The 27,682-nt window shown below is 41.1% G+C and overlaps 1 protein-coding gene across 2 annotated transcripts in view; it reads right to left on the reverse strand.

Annotated features, from left to right (window-relative positions):
* Positions 1–9,994, reverse strand: part of CUL4B (cullin 4B) — a 46,757-nt gene extending 36,763 nt beyond the window's left edge. For both annotated transcript variants that reach the window (XM_043458672.1, XM_043458671.1), the window contains exons 1-2: positions 9,966–9,994; positions 9,060–9,154 (exon numbers count right to left, since the gene is read on the reverse strand). In XM_043458672.1, the coding sequence (XP_043314607.1) occupies positions 9,060–9,154; positions 9,966–9,979 (109 nt within the window). In that variant the 5' untranslated portion in view covers positions 9,980–9,994. The remainder of the gene's footprint in view (positions 1–9,059; positions 9,155–9,965) is intronic.
* Between the last annotated feature and the right edge of the window lie 17,688 nt (positions 9,995–27,682).

Below are 27,682 nucleotides of genomic sequence, written 5' to 3' on the forward strand. Positions count from 1 at the left end.
ACATCTACTGGATCATTGAAAAAGCAAGAGAATTCCAGAAAAACATGTACTTCTGTTTTATTGACTATGTTAAAGCCTTTGACTGTGTGGATCACAATAAACTGTGGAAAATTCTTCTTTTTTTTTTTAAACTGTGGAAAATTCTTAAAGAGATGGGCATACCAGACCACCTGACCTGCCACCTGAGAAATCTGTATGAGGTCAAGAAGCAACAGTTAGAACTGGACATGGAACAACAGACTGGTTCCAAATTGGGAAAGGAGTACACTGAGGCTGTATATTGTCACCTTGCTTATTTAAATTATATGCAGTGTACATCATGTGAAATGCCAGGCTGGATGAAGCACAAGCTGGAATCAAGACTACCAGGAGAAACATCAACAACCTCAGATATGTAGATGACAGCACCCTTATGGCAGAAAGTGAAGAAGGACTAAAGGGCCTCTTGATGAAAGTGAAAGAGGAGAGTGAAACAGCTGGCTTAAAATTCAACATTCAAAAAATGAAGATCATGGCATCCGATCCCATCACTTCATGGCAAATAGATGGGATAAAAATGGAAATAGTGACATACTTTATTTTCTTGGGCTCCAAAATCACTGCAGATGGTGACTGCAGCCATGAAATGAAAAGACGCTTGCTCCTTGAAAGAAAAGCTATGACCAACCTAGATAGCATATTAAAAAGCAGAGAAAAAAAAAAAAAAAGCAGAGACAATCCTTTGCCGACAAAGGTCCGTCTAGTCAAAGCTAAGATTTTTCCAGTAGTCATGTGGTGGCTCAGCTGGTAAAGAACCTGCCTGCAATGCGGGAGACCTGAGTTGGGAAGATCCCCTGGAGAAAGGAAAGGCTACCCAGTCCAGTATTCTGACCTGGAGAATTCCATGGACTGTGTAGTCCATGGGGTTGCAAAGAGTCGGACACGACTGAGTGACTTTCACTTTCACTTTTCATGTTTGGATGTGAGTTGGACTATAAAGAAAGCTGAGTGCAGAAGAATTGATGCTTTTGAACTGTGGTGTTGGAAAAGACTCTTGAGAGTCCCTTGGACTGCAAGGAGATCAAACCAGTCAATCCTAAAGGAAATCAATCCTGAATATTCATTGGAAGGACTGCTGCAGAAGCTGAAGCTCCAATACTTTGCCCACCTGATGCGAAGAACTGACTCACTGGAAAAGACCCTGAAGCTGGGAAAGATTGAAGGCAGGAGAAGGGGACCACAGACAATGAGATGGTTGGCTGGCATTGCTGACTTGATGGACATGAGTTTGAGCAAGTTCCAGGAGTTGGTGATGGACAGGGAGGCCTGGTGTGCTGCAGTCCATGAGGTCGCAAAGAGTCGGACACAACTGAGCAACTGGACTGCCTGAACCTAGTCCAATGGAATTAAATCTCAATTATCAGTATTTTAAAGAGGTTCTCTGGGTGATTCTAAATAACTCCAGGATTGAGACCACAGCAGTAGGTGAAGTACCATGGTGATCTGAATAAGGCTGATAACCCTTAGTATTTCTTTTAATGCCTGAAATTTCACAACTATTTATTCATTCCTTCTGATAAAAATAGTCGCCTTCTCTAGGAATCCTTCTTTCAAATGCAAATTAACCAGAGAGACTTAGTTCCTGACCCTTTTAGGTGAATGCTTCTTAGAAACAAAGGATAATACAAAAGTCTTCAGTGCTTGGAGGGAAACAGAACTCTGTGTAGGCCCTGCAGTGTTGGTAGGAGGAAAAGTTACCATCAAGGGAGGAAAGATTTCTGAGAGTACATTTTGCTGACCTCACAGTATTGCCTGGGGCCAACCCTGCTTTGAAAGGACTGCATATTTAGCTTCAAGTCAAAATTAACAGCTTATCTCAGCTGCCAAAATCATGTTAAAAGAAAATTCATCTTTTTAAAATAAGCAAAACAAAGCGCAGACATTGGGAATGTGGGTTTGGAGCTATCCATAAATGCCCAACTTCTGAATTATCACTCACCATATGGATGTTTCTATTGCCAAATGATCTGTTTTTCCTGATTCTATTAAATGTCCTTTATTCCCACAGATAGCGTTATCTCTCTTGCCAATTCATTTGGTCATTCAACAAAAATGTATTGAGCAAACTACTCTGGGCAAGGCATGGTGCTAGATCTCAGAAGGGAATACAGAACTAATACAAAATTCCATTTGCAGTTGATTTTACAGTTTTCCAAAGCACTTTCACACACAATCTTATTTTATCCTCATAACCACACTGTGAGATAGGTCAAGTGCCATCCGAATTTTACAGATGAGAAACAGGCTTGTGGAAGGAGGTTAAAATGACTTGCCAAAGTCACAAACATTTGAATACTGACATTTAAGTCTCTCAGTCATGTGGGACTCTTTGTGATCCCATAGACTATAGCCTGCCAGGTTCCCCTGTCCATGGAATTCTGCAGGCAAGAATACTGGAGTGGTAGCCATTCTCTTCTCCAGCAGATCTTCCCAACCCAGGGATCCAACCCGGGTCTCCCGTACTGCAGGTGGATTCTTTACCATCTGAGCCACCAGGGAAGCCCAAAAAAGCAGACTTAACCAAATCCAGCTTTTCTCTAACTCCAAATACAGTACTTCCCATAGTTTATAATTTAGTAAGGAGATATGCCATAAAATTGTTTCAAGTATAGACAAGTTAGGAAAAAATATCCAGAGCCCCACTCACCAGGACAAAAAAAAAAAGAGGAATAATGAAACAACTCTTTTATTGAGATGAGCCAAATCACAGTGCCCAAAAGGAGAGCAAGCTTCTTGGATTTAGTGCAGGCTATCATCAAGTACACAGAACACAGCAGCAAGCAATGCACATTCAAGGAGAGAGTGGCAATCTGGCTCTAGAAAGTCGGTCCATCCCCTGGCTGGACCCTCAGCCAGCGGTGATCTTCACTGGAGACTGAATCCAGCTCCTTCTCCTAGTCAAATCCAGGCAAATACTGAACAAACCTTGTCTCAGGACCAGTTATGATCCAGTCACTGAGTATACAAAGACAACCCTTGCCCTCAAACAGTTCTCAACTGGCCTAGTGGGTGAGGCAGACAATTATAGGACAGAGTGGATAAAGGCTGGTAATAGGAACACAGTCCCTTACAATTATACAGTGGAAGTGACAAATAGATTCAAGGGATTAGATCTGATACAGTGCTTGAAGAAATATGGACAGAGGTTTGTGACACTGTACAGGAGGCGGTGATCAAAACCATCCCCAAGAAAAAGAAAGGCAAAATGGTTGTCTGAGGAGGCCTTACAAATAGCTGAGAAAAAAAGAGAAGCAAAAGGCAAAGGAGAAAAGGAAAGATATATCCATCTGAATGCAGAGTTCCAAAGAATAGCAAGGAGAGATAAGAAAGCCTTCCTAAGTGATCAATGCAAAGAAATAGAGGAAAACAATAGAATGGGAAAGACTAGAGATCTCTTCAAGAAAATTAGAGATACCAAGGGAACATTTCACACAAAGATGGGCACAATAAAGAACAGAAATGGTATGGACCTAACAGAAGCAGAAGATATTAAGAAGAGGTGGCAAGAATACACAGAACTGTACAAAAAAGATCTTCATGACCCAGATAACCACGATGGTGTGATCACTCACCTAGAGTCAGATATCCTGGAATGTGAAGTCAAGTGGTCCTTAGGAAGCATCACTGCAAACAAAGCTAGTAGAGGTGATGGAATTCCAGCTGAGCTATTGATGAGCAAAAGATGATGCTGTTAAAGTGCTGCACTCAATATGCCAGCAAATTTGGAAACCTCAGCAATGGCCACAGGACTGGAAAAGGTCAGTTTTCATTTCAATCCCAAAGAAAGGAAATGCCAAAGAATGTTCAAACTACCGCACAACTGCCATCATCGAACACGCTAGCAGAGTATTGCTCAGAATTCTCCAAGCTAGGCTTCAACAATACATGAACCAAGAACTTCCAGATAATTCAAGCTGGTTTTAGAAAAGGCAGAGGAACCAGAGATCAAATTGCCAACATCCACCGGATCAGAGAAAAAGCAAGAGAATTCCAGAAAAAACATTTACTTTTGCTTTATTGACTATGTTAAAGCCTTTGGTTGCGTGGATCACAACAAACTGTGGGACATTCTTAAAGAGATGGGGAATACCAGACCACCTTACCTGCCTCTTGAGAAATCTGTATGCAGGTCAGGAAGCAACAGTTAGAATTGGACATGGAACAATGAACTGGTTCCAAATTAGGAAAGGAGTACACCAAGGATGTATATTATCACCTTTCTTATTTAACTTGTATGCAGAGTACATCATGCAAAATGCCAGGCTGGATGAAGCATAAACTGGAATCAAGACTGCCACGAGAAATATCAATAACCTCAGATATGCAGATGATACCACCCTATGGCAGAAAGCAAAGAGGGACTAAAGGGCCTCTTGATGAAGGTGAAAGAGGACAGTGAAACAGCTGGCTTAAAATTCAACATTCAAAAAACAAAGATCATGGCATTTGGTCCCATCACTTCATGGTAGATAAATGGGGCAACAATGGAAACAGTGATATACTTCATTTTCTTGGGCTCCAAAATCACTGCAGATGGTGACTGCAGCCATAAAATGAAAAGACACTTGCTCCTTGGAAGAAAAGCTATGACCAACCTAGATAGCATATTAAAGAGCAGAGATACTACTTTGCTGAGAAAGGTCCATCTAGTCAAGGCTATGGTTTTTCCAGTAGTCACATGTGGAAGTGAGAGTTGGACAATAAAGGAAGCTGAGCACAGAAGAATTGATGCTTTTGAAGTGTGGTGTTGGAGAAGACTCTTCAGAGTCCCTTGGACAGCAAGGGGATCAAAGCAGTCACTCTAAAGGAAATCAATCCTGATTATTCATTGGAAGGGCTGCTGCAGAAGCTGAAGCTCCAATACTTTGGCCACCTGATGTGAAGAATTGACTCACTGGAAGAGACCCTGATGCTGGGAAAGATTGAAGGCAGGAGGAGAGGGGGACGACAGAGGATGAGATGGTTGGATGGCATCACCAACTCGATGGACATGAGTTTGAGTAAACTCTGGGAGTTGGTGATGGACACAGAAGCCTGGTGTGCTGCAGTCCATGCGGTTGCAAAGAGTTGGGACACGACTGAGGGACTGAACTGGAAAAGGAACACAGAGGAGAGACCTCTGCACATCTTAGGAAGGTAGGGTGTGGTGGGGTGGAGAAAGGGTTGGGCTGGGGAGTTAAGAGTAGCTTTCAGAGAAAGTAAATCTCAGAGGGAAGTGGGAATTAGCCAGGCAAAGGGAGTGTGAATGAGCAGAGGGCACAAAGAAGGAAAATAGGGAGCACATTGGGCTTCCCTCATGGCTCAGCTAGTAAAAAATCTGCCTGCAATGCGGGAGACCTGGGTTTGATCCCTGGGTTGGGAAGATCCCCTGGAGAAGGGAAAGGCTACCCACTTCCGTATTCTGGCCTGAAGAATTCCATATATAGTCCATGGGATGGCAAAGAGTCAAACACAACTGAGCAACTTTCACTTTCACTTTAAATCCTGAAGGTGAGAGAGAATAAGGCATATTCAGGAAATTGCAAGGCAACTAGTTTTCAGGGAACAGCTTTAGTCCTAACTGGAAACCCCAGAATGCTCAGGAGAGAAATCAAGGCAGCATCCCAGCCTCAAATCTGGTATAGCAATTCCTAGGCCTCTTAGTACTGGGCCTTACTTCTGTACCCTACTTGCTGTTGCAGCTGTGGCTACTGATGATAATTCTTGCTTTGAGTCACACTCATTTAGGAATTGGACTTAAAAGTTGGCCTCATCATTAGCTACAGGAGCTCAGAATCACAAAGGGCAGGATGAGGGTGTGATGAGGCACGGGAAATAAGATAATGAAAAAGAAATGAGATGATACAGATGCATGTTATAACCGTGATAGTGGACAATGCTACAGGAATTCAGCTGAACTTGAGCAGGGTTTGGGAAATGATGGCCAGTGGACCAAACTCAGCCAGCTGCCTGTCTATCAAGAACGTTTTATTGGAACACTGCCATACTCATTCATCTACATATTTTCTGTGGCTGCTTTTATGCTAAAACAACAGAGTTCAGTAGCTGCAGCAGACCATATGGCCCGCAGAGCCTAAAATATTTCCTACCTAGTCCTTTACAGAAAAAAAAAATTGCTGATCCTTGCTCTTAAATATGCTAAGTGCTAAAAAAAGACGCATATGGAGAATGTTTAGTGGTGGCACAAAGGACAAAAGGATTTAAAACATGCTAAGGATTTTCTGTTCCTAGTCTCTATCACCTGTGACACAGATTTCAAAGAATGGCAAGAGAATATTCTTCAACAGAATGACTAAACGTGGTATATTCACACAAGAAAATACTACAGTGTTAAAAAATAAATTGTAGCTACATCCATAAATCACAGGAATGTTACAAGAAAAGAAGCAAATCACAGATGAATACATACAATGATACTTCTTCTAAAGCTCAAAAATAAGAAAACTCATGGATATATAATGTGATAAAAATAAAATATGGAAAGAAAATAATAAACACAAAATCCATGATAGGGGATTGCTTTAGGGGAAGCAAGGGGGCAGAGAATCTAGGTAGATTCAAAAGCATTGGTTATGTTCTAGTAGGAACTTCCCAGGCTGTCTAGTGGTTAAGATTTCCACAATTACTGAGCCTGGTCTGGAGTCCCCAAGCCACAACTACTGAAACCCGAGGGCCCTAGAGCCTGTGCCCTGCAACAAGAGAAGCCACTGTGGTGAGGAGCCCATGCCCCTCAACTACAGTAGCCCCAGTTCTCCGCAACTAGAGAAAACCCAGACTCAGCAACAAAGACCCAGCACAGCCAAAAATAAATATTTATTTTTAAAAAAAGTCCTGTTTAAAAAAAAAAAAAGCAGTGGTAGTCTTCTAGTTCTTAAGCTGATGATGGGTTCTTGGATGTTTGTTTTATTATACTCCATAAATTACTTGTCACATATATTATTTTGTATATATTAAAATTATATAATAAAAAGTTTTAAAAAGTATAAAGACAGCAAGCGGTGATCAGTTGAACGCTAGCATAGCAGTTTAGAGAATGAATACCTGGCAGAGATGACAAGTGACAACTAGGACTGATTTTTTGAATATTTATGCATTACTTGAGGATTCCCCAAAACTATTCCAGAGCTTGAGGAATTGCCCTCCAACCTCGTGGAAGAATAGACTTTCCATAGTCCACAAAATGGGGACTTGGAATTGTTATTATACAAATCTGCACTTAATTTGTCATATCACGATGGTGCCATCTAGAAACGTACAGGTTAACTGAAAAAGGCAACAATGTGTACAAAGACATGGAAGTATGAGGAAAAGAATGGCACATTTAAGCAAATGCAAGCATGACATGCTGTGCTACTGGCATGCAATGAGATGGTAGGAGATGAAGACAATCAGGTAGGGTTCAGATCATGGTGAACTTTGAACGTCATGCTCCAGGGTTTGGATTCAATCCATTTAGGTCATGGGTAGCCCACTGAAGGGCTTCAAGCAGGGAAGAGAGTACTATGATCAGTTGTACTAAATTAGAGATGTCCAAGTCTCAACAATCTTTGACTACAAAAAAAGGTGACAGCTTCTTCCAATGCCCAAAGGTAACTTTAGTTAACGGTTTTCTAATTAAATATCTTTCTCTATATATTTAGCTATTTACAGAGTTTTGCTTTAAAAAAAATAGATCGCACTGTGTGAATTGTTCTGTGACTGTTTATTTCACATAATATTATAACATGGACATTTTTCTGTGTCAGTACTCATAGAATTCACCTTACCATTTTTACGGGCAGCGTAGTACATTCAGCCCTCTGTATCTGCCAGTTCACATTAGCATATGTGGAGTTCAGACTGTACTACACCATTTTACATGAGACTTACACAATTTTAATAAGAGACTTGAACATCTGGGGATTCCAGAGGTAGTGGGTGGGGGGAGGTGGGGGCATATGGGGGAATAGGGGTGGGGAGGGAGGCAGGTGTGGAGACAGGATTGTGGAACCAATCCCCAGTGGACACCAAGGCACAACTGTTTATGGGTGTACATATTCCTGTCATTTAAGAAAAAAATTCTAATTATCACACTTCATTGTTTCTTTTCCCCTTTTCCTTACTTTTGCTGGACTGACTGAATTTCCTTTTTTGTTTTTTTAGCTATTAGTGGTTGGGAAGTTCTATAAACTATTTCTATTCTATTGATGCTTATCTTTCAGTTTTGTTTGTTTATACAAATGACACACAAACATTTTGTAAATGAAAAGTATAGAAGAATATAGGATAAAAAGTGGAAGTGTCTGTTCACTAAGTTTCGTGTATAGCTTTCCTCAGTATTTATGTGTATATATGTATGTATTCAAATAGAATGCTTTAGTGTTTTTTTTAAATGGTGTCATTACTATATGTATAGCTCTACAATTTGCTTTTTAAGCCTAATATAACAGTACATGAAGGTCTGTCTAATTCTTTTTAAGGGCTGCGTACTCTTTCATAATAAAAACATGCCACATTTTATGTAACCATTCCCCTATTTTGGAACATTTGGCTACTTCCAATTGTTGCTACTACAAACAATGAATATCTTGTAACACAGACCTTTGTGCCTTTGTAGAAGTATTTCTGAGGATATATTAGAAATAGAATTGGGTCAAGCAGAAGGTATATTTAAATTTTGATAGACAGATATATTAATGTTAAGGAATGCTGCAGATACACACCCACCATCAGAATGACCACCGATTGTGTACACCATTAGCAACACTAAATATGATCAACCTTTATTATAAAGTTTTTGTCAAAATATTACATGAGTTCATTCTCACTAAAACCACCACAACAAAGTAAAAGCAGAAATGCCCACTTGATCACTATCCCCTGATCCCTCTCGGGTAAACTGATTTCCACCTTGCTATTAGTTTTTTTATTAAAGGTTTCATTATACTTGATCTTCTCAGGAATAACTTGGTAATTGACTCAAGCTCCCTAGACATATTCTTAACAATTATTTGGACTTAAAGTGTTACAAGTTTACTCACCAGTAAATGCCTCACTTTTACTGCCTTCTGGGATGGCTTCATCATCACTTCCATCCAATGATCCAGGTGATTGTGACATCGTCTGTATTTGGGATCTAGGTTAAAGAACAGAGAGTTTGGTTTTACAGCTGCCCTCTCCCATTTCTCTATGGCCTTATGGATTCAATGACTCTGGTTTCCCAACTAATTTTACCATATTTGTTTCCTATCTTCAAGAAAATCCTCACAATTTCGGCCCGCTAATCATACCTTTCCCTTGTGATTCCCTTTGGCTATGGATCTGTTCTTATTTCTCTTCTTTCATTGAAAGCTAGTTCGGGGGAGAAAAAACACATTTGTTCAGACAAACATCTTCAACTGGAAGTCTGACGTAGCCTTTCAAATCCTACCTCAAATTATGATGGCTTAGAGAGAGCGGGAAGGTAAAAAAAAATTTTTTTTTTCCTATGGCTTGAGCCCCCGCTGGCTTGAATGCATAGAACTAGGCTCCCCTCCAACTGTCCAGCGACTATCTCGAGGGCTCTCCCAAATATGAGCTCACTTGTGACTTGAGCCAGGTCTCCAATGGTCATCTATTGTGACCTCATCAGTGCTACCGACCAATGGCGGTTGAGGGTCCTCCTCTCGTCATCACTTTCCCAACGGCGGTTTTCGGACAGATACTCTCCCACATACTTTGCCTTTAATTCTCCATCCCGCACATTAATAAAAGCTGTAACTCTAATCTCCCTCTTCTAGATGTTAGAGAATAACGAACGAAACTACAACATATAGAATAACTGAAAACCTCAGTAAAGATGTGGCACCACTTAGGGTCTCTTGGCCAAAAAAGTAGGTCCATGTCAGTAAGTTCAGACATGAAACCCTCCCCGCGTTACCCAATCTCAAAGGAGCCACTTCACTCACCGTCCTACAGGCATGATAGGGTTGGTGGTTGTTTGTCGTTCTATCTACTTCGATCTCAAAACCTCAGGGCTCACGAGGTCGCGCTAAGCGGCAAGTGCCCAACCGTCGAGTTAAGTCCTGCCTACCAAGGTTGGATTTCCAGTGGACTTATTGGGTTTCAAGGATAATTGACAACAAATCTGACCAATCCCTTCAGGGGAAACCCCTCTTGCAGCCTAGTGAGCGCCAAAAAAAGAACACCTCAAAAGATCTACTGTCGATGGATATGTTTGTTTCCCAAAGTCTGAGTTTATTCACTCTTTTATAATAATACCTATGGGACATCGGCAGGTCAACCAAAGTTGTTCAGTTTCAAGACCGGTGCACTTCCTGAACTAACACTAATGAGTGGGAAAGTTCTGACTCTGCTCAGGGTCTCCTTGCCCACCATCCCAGTGAAGAGGGAGGGGCGGCAGGCTCCTCACGTGGTCTCTGCTGAGCAACGGCGTGGGAGAAATAAGATGGCAGCCTCGAGGCAGTCTGCCCAGGGTGGCATGGCTGAGGGGTGGGGCGCAGTTTTTCCGTGGCATTTGGCTAGAATACATCAGTTTTCTAAAATGTTCTGTCTTGCTAGGTTGCTCCTTTCTGATCCTTTGTCTAGGGACAGCTGAATTTGGGGAGTCCTCATTTGTCTTGCCAGTTGATGTTTCACACATAACTTTTCCACTTTTGTAAATGGGATACTTCTTTTTCCTGTTTCTATTTCTAGTACTGCTAGAATACAATAAAGCTATTGGGATATAATGATAGGATGTTAATTGTACAATCTACCTGGGGGGTATATTGGTGTTCGTTGTGAAATTCTTTAAACTTTCCTTTGTGTTTAAAGGGCTTCCCAGGTGATGCTAATAATAAAGAACCGCCTGCTGATGCAGGAGACAGAAAAGACCTGGTTTCTATCCCCGGGGTGGGAAGATCCCCTGGAGGAAGGAGGAACTGGCAACCCACTCCAGTATTCTTGCCTGGAGAATTTCATGGACAGAGGAGCTTGGTGGGCTACAGCCTATGGGGTCACAAAAGAGTCAGATGCAGTTAAGCACCCATGCACATACCATACAATTTACACATTCAAGCTGTAAAATTGAATGATTTTTAGCGAATTCCAGGTACATGTAACCATCACTAGTCAGTTTCAGAACATTTCTGAAACCCGTGAAAGACACCTCATACCCTTAAGGTTTTGTCCCCTCTACCTCTGCATCCTGTGGTTGGGAAGATTCCCTGAAGAAGGAAATGGCAACCGAATCTAGTATCCTTACCTGGAAAATCCCAGGAGGAGCCTGGCAGTCTATAGTCCATGGGGTTGCAAAGAGTCAGACATGACTTATCAACTAAACTAGAACAACCCAAAGGAGTGCCTTTTTCTAATCAGCTCACCGAGAGGGGGCACATTTTTTTGTGTACAGTTTTTCTGAGATCATGCCTGCTATTTGTCACCTTGGTGCTCTCAGAAGCACTGGCCTGCAGAAAACTAGATTAATCTTAATGCACCCTTATTAGAAGTCTTGACTAATCAGAAGCCAGAACTGGAAGAGGCCTTTTCCTCTGGTCTCTCAGAGTGAGCCACTATCATTGCCTCAGTCAAATTGACAGAAGAAAATGATTTTGTTAAGATTAGATCAAGATGGCAGCCTAAGTGCTTGTAACTTTGTCTCCATCCTCTCTTCTCCAAATCTCTTAAAACATCAGAATAGCAAAAGGACTGAGACTGGTATAATTAAAGCAAACTGTACCTTCAGCAGTTCAGAAATTGTGAAGATCCCTTGAGGATAGAAATTGAATATGATCACAGTGATAAAAGAGGAGTCCAGTTCAAAACCTGCAAGGGAAAATTACTGGATTAAATCCAGAGAAAATAAAATTTCAGAATAAATAAATGCAAAGAGGAGGGGAAGCTGTCTTGTCAATTAAAGAATTGCATTCAGGAAAGAAGGATCAGTTGGGCCCCCTTGTGATCAGTCCTACACCCCCTTCCCCAACCCATTCCAAGGTTAAAGCCTAAAATTTCACACTAAAGAAAGTGAGCTATTTGCTTCCAAAAATTTGCTAGTGTGAATACAGGATCCTAGGGGAAGAAAACAACAGAACAGACCTTGGTGTAATCTGGACTTCCACAAAATATATGGAAAAACAAAAAGAGAGAAGCAAATTTGAACAGGAGAGAAATACACTAAAGTTCTCCACTGCCAGAGTAAAACTGTTTCGGCAGTTTGCAGGGAGTAAGGAGAATGAATGGCCCTTTCTGACTCTGGCAGAGGCACTTACCTTAAAGGGGAGCCTGACAGTTCAACACACACAACCCACTTATACAAAGTCCTTCTGCTAAGGAGAGGGGACAGAGACACACAACTGCAGAGGGAACCCAGGCAACCTATCTTTGCTAATCAAGTTGTCCCTTATTCACCAATATGCACAGACAACAAAGGATTACCAGAAATAGTTGGAGAAAGCCTACAACATAAAAAGAAGAACCAAGGCTTTCGATAGAAAATAATCCAGAAAGTTCTGAAAAGCAAAACATGAATTTGCAGAGCTGGCCACTATATACATAGCATTTACATTGTATTTACATCTATTTACATAGCATTGACATGTATTAGGTATTATCAGTAACCCAGAGATGATTTAAAGTATCATGGGAGTTTTAATAATAACTCTAAGTGGTATATAACCTTTAAAAATGTTAATCACTGTATTGTACACCTGTAACGTATAATACTGTAAATCAACCATACTTCAGTTTTTAAAAGTTTGTTTTGATTTTGTTTGTTTTGTATATTCTGCACATGAGTAAAATCATACAGTATTTGTTTTTCTCCCATTTAACTTGTTTCACTTAACATAAAAACCTCAAGGTCCATCCATGTTGTTGCAAAATGGCAAGATTTCTTTTCTTTGGCTTAGTATATTCCATTGCAACAATATAAATGAACAAATCAAACCAAAACAAAGACATAGACACAGAGAATAGACTAGTGGTTACCAGAGGAAGGTGGGGAGGATGAAATGGGGATCAACTGTAAGGTTATGGATGGAAACTAAATTTTTGGTGGTGAGCATATTGTAAGGTATACGAAAGTAGAAATATACATATGAAGCTTATTTAATATTATAAATCAACATTACTTCAATAAAAATAAATACACTCCAAAATATAATAATAAAGTACAGGGCAGGATGTGCATAGGTTATATGCAAATACCATGTCATTTTATATGAGAGTTGAGCATCTGAGGATTTTGGCATCCACTGGGGTCCTGGAACCAATCCTCTGTGGATCCGGAGGGATGACTGTAAATAGAATGACTGGCCCTGAGTGGGGAAGGATGAGGAGTGAAGTAATACAAGGAACAAAGCTCCAATTTGCAGATTCTAATTTTCTGATATATTCAGAACACATTGTAGGCATATTCAGAACCTTTATGAATTACTCAGGTAAGTATTACAGCAAGTGAAAGTGTTAGTCACTGAGTCATGTCTGAAACTTTGCGACCCCATGGACTGTAGCCCACCAGGCTCCTCTGTCCATGGGATTCTCCAGGCAAGAATACTGGAGTGGGTTGCCATTCCCTTCTCCAGGGACTCTTCCCCACCCAGGGATTGAACTTGGGTCTCCTGCACTGAAGGCAGATTCTTTACTGTCTGAGACAACACGGAAGCCCAATTACAGCAAAATGAAATAAATGAATCTGAAAAAGAGAATGATGTGAAATAGAAATAGCGGTGAAAAAAAAAAAAAGAAATAGCGGTGAGCAAAGAAACAGTTAAAAAAAAGTTAAATGGAACGGGATGAGGGTAGACGGTTGTAAGTTGTATGTTTGATACCAGGCAGATGAAGGTGATCCAGTTTGACCCTTTATATCTTATATATAAAGTAGGATGTGATGATTAGGAGAAGGGTAGCAAAAATTTGAGAAACATGGAGAAGGTTTGAAATAGTTCAGAATAACCTAACAAGACATAAGTACTGGGGCTGCTGGGCAGACTTTCAGACATATTTGAAGTGAGGTATTTCTCTAAGAAATCATCAGATCATGTGAATAAGTAAGGATATAGAGAAGCTCATACCACTACTTAACAGGGTTCAGTATATATATATACTGAGTTCAGTCGCTCAGTCGTGTCCGACTCTTTGTGACCCCATGGACTGCAGTACACCAGGCCTCCCTGTCCATCACCAACTCCCAGAATTCACCCAAACCCATGTCCATTGAGTCAGTGATGCCATCCAACCATCTTATCCTCTGTCGTCCCCTTCTCCTGCCCTCAATCTTTCCCAGAATCAGCATCTTTTCAAATGAGTCAGCTCTTCACATCAGATGGCCAAAGTATTGGAGTTTCAGCTTCAGCATCAGTCCTTTCAATGAACATTCAGGACTGATTTCCTTTAGGATGGACTAGTTGGATCTCCTTGCAGTCCAAGGGACTCTCAAGAGTCTTCTCCAACACCACAGTTCAAAAGCATCAATTCTTCTGCACTCAGCTTTCTTTATAGTCCAACTCTCACATCCATACATGACTACTGGAAAATCCATAGCCTTGACTAGACAGACCTTTGTTGGCAAAGTAATGTCTCTGCTTTTCAATATGCTATCTAGGTTGGTCATAACTTTCCCTCCAAGGAGCAAGCGTCTTTTAATTTCATGGCTGCAGTCACCATCTGCAGTGATTTTGGAGCCTAGAAAAATAAAGTCAGCCACTGTTTCCACTGTTTCTCCATCTATTTGCCATGAAGTTATGGGACCAGATGCCATGATCTTAGTTTTCTGAATGTTGAGCTTTAAGCCAACTTTTTCACTCTCCTCTTTCACTTTCATCAAGAGGCTCTTTAGTTCTTCTTCACTTTCTGCCATAAGGGGGATCATCTGCATATCTGAGGTTATTGATATTTCTCCCAGCAATCTGGATTCCAACCTGTGCTTCATCCAGCCCAGCATTTCTCATGATGTACTCTGCATATAAGTTAAATAAGCACGGTGACAATATACAGCCTTGATGTACTCCTTTTCCTATTTGGAACCAGTCTGTTGTTCCATGTCCAGTTCTAACTGTTGCTTCCTGACCTGCATACAGGTTTCTCAAGAGGCAGGTCAGGTGGTCTGGTATTCCCATCTCTTTCAGAATTTTCCACAATATATGAGATTACCTTGTACAAATATAGAATGCATTTATTTTTGCAAATACCCATAAGAACATTTTCAGAAATAACTCATTTTTTAGTCTGCAAAAATTCAGAAATCACAGGAATAACATTCTCTGATCACAATACAATAACATTAGAAATTAAAAAGAGAAAAAGCGTCCCCCGAATTAACACACTTTAGAATTCTTTTCTGATTCAAGTCCCTTAGATAACAGCTTTCTCCAGATAGAATTTATAGGCCATAAAATTCACCCTTTTAAAGCAGACAATTCAATGGTTTTAGTACATTTACAGAGTTGTGCAACCATTGTCACATTCTAGTTTTAGAACATGGTCACCACTCCATAAAGACATCCTGTCCCCTTCCTCAGCTGCCTCTAAAGTGATCGGTCCTTCTGAGGAAGTTGAGGCCGTGTTGAGGTGAGGCCCTCACTTCATCCAGCCACTAGGATCATTTCAGGCAGCCCCTGCTTAGCATTCACCTGCAGCACAGCCTCCATCTCCGAGCTCACCTGCATCTGCTGGTCTTCATCCTGCACAACAGTGAAGTGAAGCGACAGTCCCGGAGGATAAGATCAATGCCCTCGGTAAAGCAGCTGGTGTAAATGTTGAGCCTTTCTGCCCAGGCTTGTTTGCAAGGACTTTGGCCAATGTCAACATCTGAAGCCTCATCTGCAATGTGGGGGCTGGTGGACCTGCTGTGGCAGGAGGTCTTTGCCCCTTCCCCACTGTTGCCCCAGCTGAGGAGAAAAAAGTAAAGCAAAGAAAGAAGAATCTGAAGAGTCTGTTGATGACATGGACTTTGGCTTTTTTTGACTAAACCTTTTTGGTAACATGTTTAATAAAAAACCGAGCTCTTTGCTGCAGGCAAAAAAAAAAAGACTCCTGTATGCATTAGCTGACACATCCTATTCCCACCTTTCCCCATACCCTGGCAACCACTGATCTACTTTCTGTCTCTATGTACTTGCTTATTCTGGACATTTCATATAATGGAGCTATATAATATGTGGCTTTTGTGATTGGCTTCTCTTAGCCTAATATTTTCAAAGCTCATCCATGTAGTAACATGTCTCAGAATTCTTCCTTTTTATGGCTGAATCATATTCCATTGAATGGGTAAGTCAGATTTGTTTATTTCACCAGCTGAAGGATATTTGGGTTGTTTCTACTTTTTAACTATTATGAATAATGTTGCTATGAACATTCATGTACAAGCTTTTGTGTGGGGCTATGTTTTCATTTCTTGTGTAGATGCCTAGGAGTGGAATTGCTGGACCATTTGGTAACTCCATAGTTAACATTGGGCTTCCATGGTGGCTCAGATGCTAAAGAATCTGCCTTCAGTGCAGGAGACCCAGGTTTGATCCCTGGGTGGGGAAGATCCCCTGGAGAAGGGAATGGCAACCCACTCCAGTGTTCTTCCTTGGAGAATGCCATGGACAGAGGAGCCTGGCAGGCTATGGCCCATGGGGTCATAAAGAGTTGGACATGACTGAGCGACTAACACTTTAACTAATTAACATTACATGGAACAGCTAAATTGTTTTCCAAAGTTGTACTATTTTATCTTCCCACAGTGATGTGTGAGGGTTCCAGTGTCTCCATATCCTTTGCAACACATGATATTTCTTGTATTTTTAATTATAGCCATCCTGATAGGGTATTTTCCAAACATTTAACAAACTCTTTTAGTATAGTTTTAGATTGACAGAAAAGACATAAGAATATTACAGAGAGCTCAGTGGAGAAGGAAATGGCAACCCACTCCAGTATTCTTGCCTGGAAAAGTCCATGGACAGAGGAGCCTGGCGGGCTGCAGTCCGTGGGGTTACATGACTGAGCATGTGTGCACAAGGGTGGAGGGAGATGGGTTGGTAGCAATAAAGTGGTAGAAGTGAAAAAAAAAGAAAGAATATTACAGAGAGCTCAAATATACCCTGTATCCAGTTTTCTCTATTGTTAATATTACTATGGTACATTTATCACAACTAATTAACCCATGTTGTTGTTCACTTGCTCAGTTGTGGCTGACACTTTGCGACTCCATGGACTGCAGCACACCAGACTTCCTTCTCCTTCACCATCTCCTGGAGTTTGCTCAAACTCATGTCCATTGAGTTGGTGATGCCATCTAATAATGAGCCAATATTGATACACTATTATTAACTATATGTCCATATTTTCTTCAGATTTCCTTAGTTTTTACCAAAATGCCCCCTTTTCTCTTTCAGGACCCCACCCAAAATCCACATTATCTTTAGTGATCATATCACTTAAGGCTGTTCTTGGCTGTGACCATTTCTTAGACCTTCCTTGTTTTTGATGACCTTGACAATTCTAGGGAGTCTGGTCAGATATTTTGTAGAATATCCTTCAGCTTGTGTTTGTCTAATGCATTTTCCATAATTCTACATCACAGCAAGGGTACATGTTCTCAACATGACTTATCATTGATGAGCACACCTTGAGTGCCTGGCTGAGGCAGTGTTTGGCTTTTTTCTCTATTGCAACACTCCTCTTTTTCTCTTTTTCCAAACTCCACTCTTTATAAGGAAGTTATTATGCACATCCTACACTTAAGGAGTGGGCAGTTATGCTCCCCTGGCTTTAGAGAGCATCTACATAAATTATTTGGAATTCTTCTGTACAGAAGATTTATCTACTCTCCTTTTATTTATTCAATCATTTGTTAATATCAGTATGGATTTGTTAATATTTATTCTATACTTTGAATTATAATCCAATGATATTTAATTTTGTTACTCAAATTGTTTCAAATTTGGCCACTGAAAGCTCTTTCAGTTGGCTCCTGTATCCCTTTAACATATATCTATAATTGCAGGGGTTTCTTGTTTATCTGCTTGTTCAGTTTTATATAATTACAAAAAAATTATGGTGCTCCTGGCTCATTTTATATTTTCCCTGCCCCAGTCCTAGAGTCAGCCATTTCTCTATGGAGCCCTGGCTCCTTCTATTGGAGAACAGAGAAAATTTGGTGCTATCTACTAAATTAAATATCCACTTAGGCTTCAACTTTACTACTACTAGGTATATAGCTCAAAGAAATATTGGCAAAAAAAAAGAAATATTGGCATTTGTTTGAAAGGGATATATGCAGGCAATTTTTGTGTGTAAGCATTTAAAATGTGGTATTCTGTGTATGAGCAATTCACTGAAATATTTATTGCATGCTGATTATGAGCTCAGCACCAATCTAGGCCTTGGTAATACAGCAGGATTCTGGGAATTTACCATTTAGTGGGGGAAACAATAAAAAAAAAGATAGATAAGTAATATCAGGCAGTCCTTTCAGTCGGGGTACTGGCAGAAAAGAGAGGTACATTTAAAATGAAGGATTGATAAGGATTTAATCATTAAAATCTACTGCAGGGCACAGAGCAGGGTGGAAAGGGGGAAAGTGGATCTGGATAGGCAAAGCAAGAATATTCAGGGAAGGGGTGATAATACTATGGGGAAAGGTAAAGAAGAGTAAAAGAGAGTGTAAAATGGGGCACTGTTGTAGATCGTGTTAGGATGAGGTGGCCTTTGAATAATGGCATGAATGAAGGGAGAGAGAGAGACAAGTAGGCATCTAAGAGAAGTCATTCTAGGCAGAGGGGAAAAGTGGCAAGACCCTGAAGTGTTATTCACACAACGAAATACTATACATCAATCAAGATGAATGAACTATAGTAATATGCAAAGATACACAGATGAGTCTTAGAAAAGTAAATATTAAGGAGGAAAAATTAGGTTCTGAAAGAGTACATACAGCATACAACCTAATAACCTTTCTATAAAGTTAAAATAAATTATAATAAATAATATGCTTTAAGAGGGGCTTCTCTGGAGGTCCAATGGTTAAGTCTGTGCACTTCCAACACAGAGGGAATGGGTTCAATCCCTGGTGGGGGAACTAAGATTCCACATGCTGTACCATGCCACCAAAAAGTTTATATATATATACTTTAAGAAAGACCCATATCCACATATGTATGCATACACACACACATATATAACATATTTGTATGTTATATATATATATATGTCATATACATATATATCTATATATGTGTGTGAATATATGTGTGGGCTTCCCTGGCTCAGTGGTAAAGTATACACCTGCAATGCAGAAGATGCAGGTTTGATCCCTGAGTAGGGAAGATCTCCTGGAAAGGGAATGGCAACCCACTCAAGTATTCTTGTCTGGAGAATCCCATGGACAGGGGAGCCTGGCAGGCTACAGTCCATGGGGTTGCAAAGAGTCAGACAGAAGAACACACTTAGCGACTAAACAACAACAACATGTATGTATAAAGTAAAACTGTATTACATAGAGCACCACAAAATGATGAACGCAAGATTCAGGATGATGATCCTTTGCCAGGGGCTGAGGGGAGGCCGACAAATGAGATTGGGGGCCATATAGTTAGATTTAGTTATTAGGTTCATGGATGCTTGTTATATTATTAAAAACAACTAACTAAAAGTGAATATGCTTGGATTAATAAGAGAATGTGCTGTCAATCAAAGATTATGATTAATTTAATTCTATACATCCAAGGCCCAATGGAAAAAAATAAGACTCTGAGAAACAAGGGACCATACTTGGCATACTTGTGAAGTAGCAAAAAAGCCAGTGTGGCTGGAGCAGAGGGAGGGAAAGGGAGAGTAATAGTAGATGGAGGGGTGGGGGGGAGCTGAACTGTGCCGGGCCTTCAGGGCAGGAAGAGGACCTTGGATCTTATTATAACTGAGATGGGAGCCACTGGAGGTTTTGAGCAAGGGAGTCAGAGGATCTGACTTATGTTTTAAAAGGTTCATCCTACCTACTGTGTAAAAAATAGATTGTAAGGGGGCAGGCATAAGAAATGAAAGCGAAAAGGCAAAACAAGTAAGAGACAAGTTTGATAGTCAAGGTGACAGATGATAGTGATTTTGACTCAAGTCATACTGTTGGAGGTATGTGAGAAACGATCAGATTTTGGATATATTTTGAAAGTAAAAATATTTGATAGAGACAGTATTTTGTGATGGACTAAGTGAAGGATGTGTGAGAAAGAGAGGGCTTCATGGATATTTGACACAAGAAAATATGTGGATAGAACTCCCATTTATTGAGATGAGGATGACTGCATGTTGGGGAAGGGGCTGAAATTAAGAATTCTATTTTGGATATGAATTGTTTTCCAATGTCTATTATTCAAGTGGAGATATTAACTTTGGATAGTCTGAAGTGTAGAGGTGATTTCCAGTTTGGAGATTTAAAATTGGACATCCATGGTATATAGATGGTATTTAAAGCTATGAAACTGGCTTTTAGTGTAACCAAGGGAAAAAACATGCACAAGAAAGTCACAGATGCTGAATAGAGGAGGAGACTTAACACCCCAAAAGATGTCCTTTTCATTATAGGGGACTGGAATGCAAAAGTAGGAAGTCAGGAAACACCTGGAGTAACAGGTAAATTTGGCCTTGTGGAGTACAGAATGAAGCAGGGCAAAAGCTAATAGTTTTGCCAAGAGAACACACTGTTCATATCAAACACCCTCTTCCAACAACACAGGAGAAGACTCTACACATGGACACATCACCAGATGGTCAATACCGAAATCAGATCGATTATATTCTTTGCAGCCAAAGATGGAGAAGCTCTATACAGTCAGCAGAAACAAGACCAGGAGCTGACTGTGGCTCAGATCATGAACTCCTTATTGCCAAATTCAGACTTAAATTGAAGAAAGTAGGGAAAACCACTAGACCATTCAGGTATGACCTAAATCAAATCCCAAATGATTATACAGTGGAAGTGAGAAATAGATATAAGTGACTAGATCTGGTAGAGTGCCTGATGAACTATGGACAGAGGTTCGTGACATTGTACAGGAGACAGGGAGCAAGACCATCCCAAAGAAAAAGAAATGCAAAAAGCAAAATGGCTGTCTGAGGAGGCCTTACAAATAGCTGAGAAAAGAAGAGAAGTGAAAAGCAAAGAAGAAAAGGAAAGATATTCCCATTTGAATGCAGAGTTCCAAAGAATAGCCAGGAGAGATAAGAAAGCCTTCCTCAGCGATCAATGCAAAGAAATAGAGGAAAACAATAGAATGGGAAAGACTAGAGATCTCTTCAAAAAAATTGGAGACACCAAGGGAAAATTTCATGCAAAGATGGGCTCAATAAAGGACAGAAATGGTATGGACCTAACAGAAGCAGATGATATTAAGAAGAGATGGCAAGAATACACAGAAGAACTGTACAAGAAAGATCTTCACTACCCAGATAATTACGATGTGATCACTCACCTAGAGTCAGACATCCTGGAATGCTAAGTCAAGTGGGTCTTAGAAAGCATCACTACGAACAAAGCTAGTGGAGGTGATGGAATTCCAGTTCAACTATTTCAAATCCTGAAGATGATGCTGTGAAAGTGCTGCCCTCAGTATGCCAGCAAATTTGGAAACCTCAGCAGTGGCCACAGGACTGGAAAAGGTCAGTTTTCATTCCAATCCCTAAAAAAGACAATGCCAAAGAATGCTCAAACTACTGCACAACTGCACTCATCTCACACGCTAGTAAAGTAATGCTCAAAATTCTCCAAGCCAGGCTTGAACAATACTTGTACCACGTACTTCCAGATGTTCAAGCTGGTTTTAGAAAAGGCAGAGGAAACAAATTACCCGCATCCACTGGATCATCAGAAAAGCAAGAGAGTTCCAGAAAACCATCTACTTCTGCCTTATTGACTATGGCAAAGCCTTTGATTGTGTGGATCACAATAAACTGTGGAAAATTCTGAAGGAGATGGGAATACCAGACCACCTGACCTGCCTCTTGAGAAACCTGTATGCAGGTCAGGAAGCAACAGTTAGAACTGGACGTGGAAGAACAGATTGGTTCCAAATAGGAAAAGGAGTACGTCAAGGCTGTATATTGTCACCATGTTTATTTAACTTATATGCAGAGTACCTCATGAGAAACGCTGGGCTGGAAGAAGCACAAGCTGGAATCAAGATTGCCAGGAGAAATATCAATATCCTCAGATATGCAGATGACACAACCCTTATGGCAGAAGTGAAGAAGAACTAAAGAGCCTCTCAATGAAAGTGAAAGAGGAGAGTGAAAAAGTTGTCTTAAAGCCCAACACTCAGAAAACAAAGATCATGGTATGCTGTCCCATCATTTCATGGCAAATAGATGGAGAAACGGTGGAAACAGTGACAGACTTTATTTTTCTAGGCTCCAAAATCACTGGAGATGGTGACTGCAGCCAGGAAATAAAAACACGCTTACTCCTTGAAAGAGAAGTTATGACCAACCTAGATAGCATATTAAAAAGCAGAGACATTACTTTGCCAACAAAGGTCCATCTAGTAAAGGCTATGGTTTTTCCAGTGGTCATGTATGGGTGTGAGAGTTGGACTATAAAGAAAGCTGAGCACAGAAGAATTGACGCTTTTGAACTACGGTGTTGGAGAAGACTCTTGAGAGTCCCTTGGACTGCAAGGAGATCCAACCAGTCCATCCTAAAGGAGATCAGTCCTGGGTGTTCATTGGAGGGACTGATGTTGAAGCTGAAACTCCAATCTTTTGGCCACCTGATGTGAAGAACTGACACATTTGAAAAGACCCTGATGCTGGGAAAGATTGAGGGCAGGAGGAGAAGGAGAGGACAGAGGATGAGCTGGCTGGATGGCGTCACTGACTCGATGAGCACGGGTTTGGGTGGACTCCGGGAGCTGGTGATGGACAGGGAGGCCTGGCATGCTGCGATTCATGGGGTCGCAAAGAGTCGGACACGACTGAGCGACTGAACTGAACTGAAGAGAAGGAGGTGGAGAGTAGCAGAAAATGAAATGAACCAGGATCTTCAATGAACGAGTGAGTGTGTGTGTCCTCAGTCGCTTCAGTCATGTCTGACTCTTTACGACCCTATGGACTCTAGCCTGTCAGGCTCCTCTGTCCATGGTGATTCTCCAGGCAAAAATACTGGAGTGGGCTGCCATGCCCTCCTCCAGGGGATCTTCCTGGCCCAGGGATCGAACCTTCATCTCCTGCATTGCAGGCAGATTCTTTATGGCTGAGGCACAGGAGAAGCCCTCAATGAACCATGAGTAGAGGACAACACAGAGGAAGTCAAGGTGTAACCAGATGGTCTGAAACTTAGAGGAAGGAGGATCAGGGTTGTGTTGTGTGTTTTACCTGAGAGTGAAGGATGAATCGTCTGGAAGTTGTAGTTTGGCTGGAAGAGGATGCCAGGTCACCTCCTGACTCCCCAATACATGTAGTGTCTTGATGTGAGTGGAAAGGGCTGAAAGGGAATTTCCAACCTCAGGGGAGAGCCAGGAATATCAGTGGACACTCAGGGATGAGTTGGAGGATGGGTAGGAGAGTTTGTTCATCTTGGGATGGTGTTCCAGGGAGGCGTCAGAAGCACCTGGAAGTTAAGGTAGAAATGAGAGCTCAGGTGGCAGGAGGAGAAGCACAGAGGAATGTAGGAATGAAGTTAGAGAAGCAGAATAACAGCAACAGTAGTTTAATAACAGCAATACAAATAATTTAACAACACTTTGCATGGGTTCTCTCGTTTAATCCTCATAACAGCCTCAGAAAGCAGAGCCTTTGTTTTGCAGCTGAGAAGAGAGGCACAAGAGTTTCAGTGACTTGCCCAAGGTCGCATAGCAAATAGACTCTACTGGATGCTTGCATATTTAAAGTGAAAGTGAAACTTGCTCAGTCGTGTCCGACTCTTTGCAAACCCATGGACTATACAGTCTATGGAATTTTCCAGGCAAGAATACTGGAGTGGGTAGCCTTTCCCTTCTCCAGCGGATCTTCCCGACTCAGGAATCAAACTGGAATCTCCTGCAGTGCAGGAGGATTCTTTACCAACTGAGATATCAGGGAAGCCCCTTGGACAATGACAAAAGAGAACAGGGATGTGAGTGAGGCACAGTGCGTTTGGCTTACCATAAATTTGGCAAGATGATTAGTTCTAACAGTTCTGATAAACAGGGGTCTCTCAGCTGTCCCCAGATTTAACTGTATTTGGGACTGGAGTTAGGAGAGGCTGTTTTGTTGGTGTTCCTTATATTGTTCTGTATGGAAAGATCCAGGCAGTGGCTGGGCCAGTATATTTTCTCACTTGTGGTCCGCAGAGTGATTGATAGGTGGGGTTAGTGGTGTGATTCTTAGGTATGTCTTGATCTTGTGGGGGATATAAAGCCAGGCTGCAGGGGTCTGTAAAGTATAAGGGTGAGGGGCAGTTTGTGGGAAAAGTGACCTTAAGGAAAGGCTTCACAGGCTGCATATTCTGAGATGAGAGATCCATCTCAGGGGATCTGAGGGGTCTCAGGGGTCTGGCAGTGGCCCAATTCTTTCTTGCATTGAAAGCACCTCCCCCAGTGTTTAAAGCTATGGCCCACCTCCTAAAGAAACCATTTTTTACTGGACACTCTGAAGGGTTTCCTGGTGGCTCAGCTGGTAAAGAATCCACCTGCAATGCGGGAGACCTGGGTTTGATCCCTGGGTTAGGAAGATCTGGAGAGGGGAAAGGCTACCCACTCCAGTATTCTGGCCTGGAGAATTCCATGGACTGTATAGACCATGGGGTTGCAAAGAGTCGGACACGACTGAGTGACTTGCACTCACTGAAGGGTTTTGGTGCCTTGCTTGTTGCTTGAGGAAGTTGATGAAGAAGAAAAGGAGGCCTTGCTGTAAGCTTCCTTGGGCAGCATTTTTGAGCCTCATGTCAAGATGACCCTATAAAATTCTTTCAAAATTCTGAGATGGCAATACAATCACGCAATGTTTAAAGCTTATTATAGCTAGGTTACTTGTTTTAGTAAAATGTATGCTAGAGTTGAGTTTTCTGTGTCCTGTGCTGCATATACATTGACGTCTCTTGTAAAATAAACTGAGCAGAACATTTCTGTATCAAATATAGTAGAGACAGCATATATGTTTAAAACATCAAGGTCCTTTACAACTAGTGTGTGAATAAATGAAGTTCATTGTTTCGGTTTTTGAAGAGGTTTATTTTGAGATATTTCTTCTTTTATGACATGCTGTTTGTTGTAGCAGTGATTTATTTGGAGATGAGTTCTGTCAGGAATAACCCCCCAATTGCAGTCTTGGAAAAACAGAAGCCACTTTACAATGATCCTCTGAATAACGCAAAACCAGAAACACACTACAGTGAAAGGTGGACCCTGCTCATGTATCCATGTAGGTGGGTTATGAATAAAGGTGTTCATGCATGCATACATAACTAAATATCTCCCTCATTAATACTAATGACCTCACTTGGCATTTGTTATATTAATACTTCAGATTCGGTCTCTGTGATTATCAGAGTATATGAAAGTGGATTAAAATATGTATGCACGTATAGCTATATGTCTATTCCATGTATGTGGGATTTGTTATAATTTAGAGTATATATAATTTCTTTTTCTTTTGTACTTTCTGGCTGCGACTGGTGGCAAGCAGGATCTTAGTTCCCTAACCAGAAATTGGACCCACAACCCCCTGCAGTGGAAACGCTGAATCTTAACAGCTGGACCACCAGGGGAAGTCCCCTAGAGTATGTATAATTTTTATAGAATTAAATGTTGGCTATTATTTCTAGCACTGCAAATATTCAGCATAATACTTTTTAATAAGTCTAAAATTAGTTCCTGTCTGTCCAGTGGTTAAGACTGCGAACTTCCAAGTCAGGGGGCGCGGGTTCCACCAATGGTTCAGGAACAGCTGTGCCTCAGCCAAAAAGTAAAATTAAAAAAAGAAATTAAGAAGTCCAAGAAATTAGGAATTTCATCAAGGTGTTACTAGTTTGTGCTGTGTACTGAGTTGTTTCAGTCCTGTCCGACTCTGTGTGACCCCATGGACTGTAGCCCGCCAGGCTTCTCTGTCCATGGGATTCTCCAGGCAAGTACACTGGAGTGGTTTGCCATGCCCTCCTCCAGGGGATCTTCCCCAGCCATGGTTGGAATTGGTGTCTCTTATGTCTAATCTGCATTAGCAGGCGGGTTCTTTACCACTAACACCACCTGGGAAGTTTTTAGTTTGGGAGTTCATCAAGTTAAAATTTATTTACTAGTGGAATACATTGTTACTACTATGGTGTTAACATGTTTAGATTGGATGCAAAATATCTGTTTTCTCCCACCTCAAACTGCTTAATAGTAACTGTTTATGGCTGTTATAATGTATTAGCTGTTCCATGGCAGGCTTCTAGGATGATGTGAGAGTTGCCAGTAATATTCTCCTGCTTTGTAAGAAGTCCTAGCAGGATAACACTAACTGCAGCTGGGGGTCTGGGCTTCAAATTCAGTTTTGCATGCTCCTAAACAATATTTTCAATGTTAGGGAGTCAACTAATGCTGGGAAAGCAGATTAATGCTAAAGACATTTACAACAAACTGATGTATAAACTGAATGACAATTCATTAATTTACAGTTGTTCATGCAAATATGACTTGAAAATAGAGTTCCTTCTGGGCAGAGCTTCATGGGAAGCTAAATTATAATCAGAAGATTGTTGCTACCATAGAATCAAGGCAAGATGAGTTGTTAGTTGTACAATTCAAACACATAATGCTGTTTGCTGTGATTGTTCCAAGCGTCCATCTCCCCAGCAGAGTATTTGCTCTTGGAAGAGACTGCTATTATTTGTTTTACAGATCAGTGCACCCTACCCCACCGCCTGGGTAGTGCTTATTCAGGTTTTTTATTTTTCTACGCTTTCTCTTGGAGAATAAAATGGCAACCCACTCCGGTATTCTTGCTTGAAGAATTCCATGGAAGAGAAGCCTGGAGGGCTACAGTCCATGGGGTCGCAGAGTCGACACGGCTGAGCGACTAACGTACGCATGCTTTCTCTGCAGATCAAAACCCTTGATTTGCTCTCCTTTTTAAAATTACAGGTAAAACGTGTTTATCTGTTATCTCTTCAATCAGATTAGCCTAGTATTGATCGCCTAGAGGCCATTCTACCATTCAAGGGAGGTACCTCTTTAGGTTTATAGCTCAACTCATATGAGGGTGAGGCAGGGGACAGCAACCTCGTGAATAATTCTTTGGGGGCACCTCACTGGTCAGTGAACATGGTTGCCAGATTAAAATACAGGACGCCCAATTAAATTCAGATAGCAAGTATTTTTTTTTCTTAGTCTTAAGTATGGATGAGGTATAGTTATACCTCAAAAAAAAAAAAAAAAAAAACAAACCAAAAACAAACAAACAAACAAACAAAAAAAGAAAAACAAAAAAAACAAAGTATTCATCGTTTATATGAAATCCAAATGTCCTGTACGGGGCGTTCTGTATTTTTATTTGCTAAATTTGGCAAGGCCACGAGTACGTTAACATAATGTCAAGAGGTTTGCCCAGGTTCAAGCTGGTCGGTAAGCACCAATCCATTCGGTTGTCTCAGGGAACAAAACCCATTCCCACGAAAAAGTAAACAGCAGGTAGCAATGAAACTCGGAAGAATCTTGACCCTTTGAGGAACCCGTAGTGACACACCGGCCTT

Source organism: Cervus canadensis, chromosome X (genome assembly GCF_019320065.1).
Source record: "Cervus canadensis isolate Bull #8, Minnesota chromosome X, ASM1932006v1, whole genome shotgun sequence".
Lineage (NCBI taxonomy): Eukaryota > Metazoa > Chordata > Mammalia > Artiodactyla > Cervidae > Cervus > Cervus canadensis.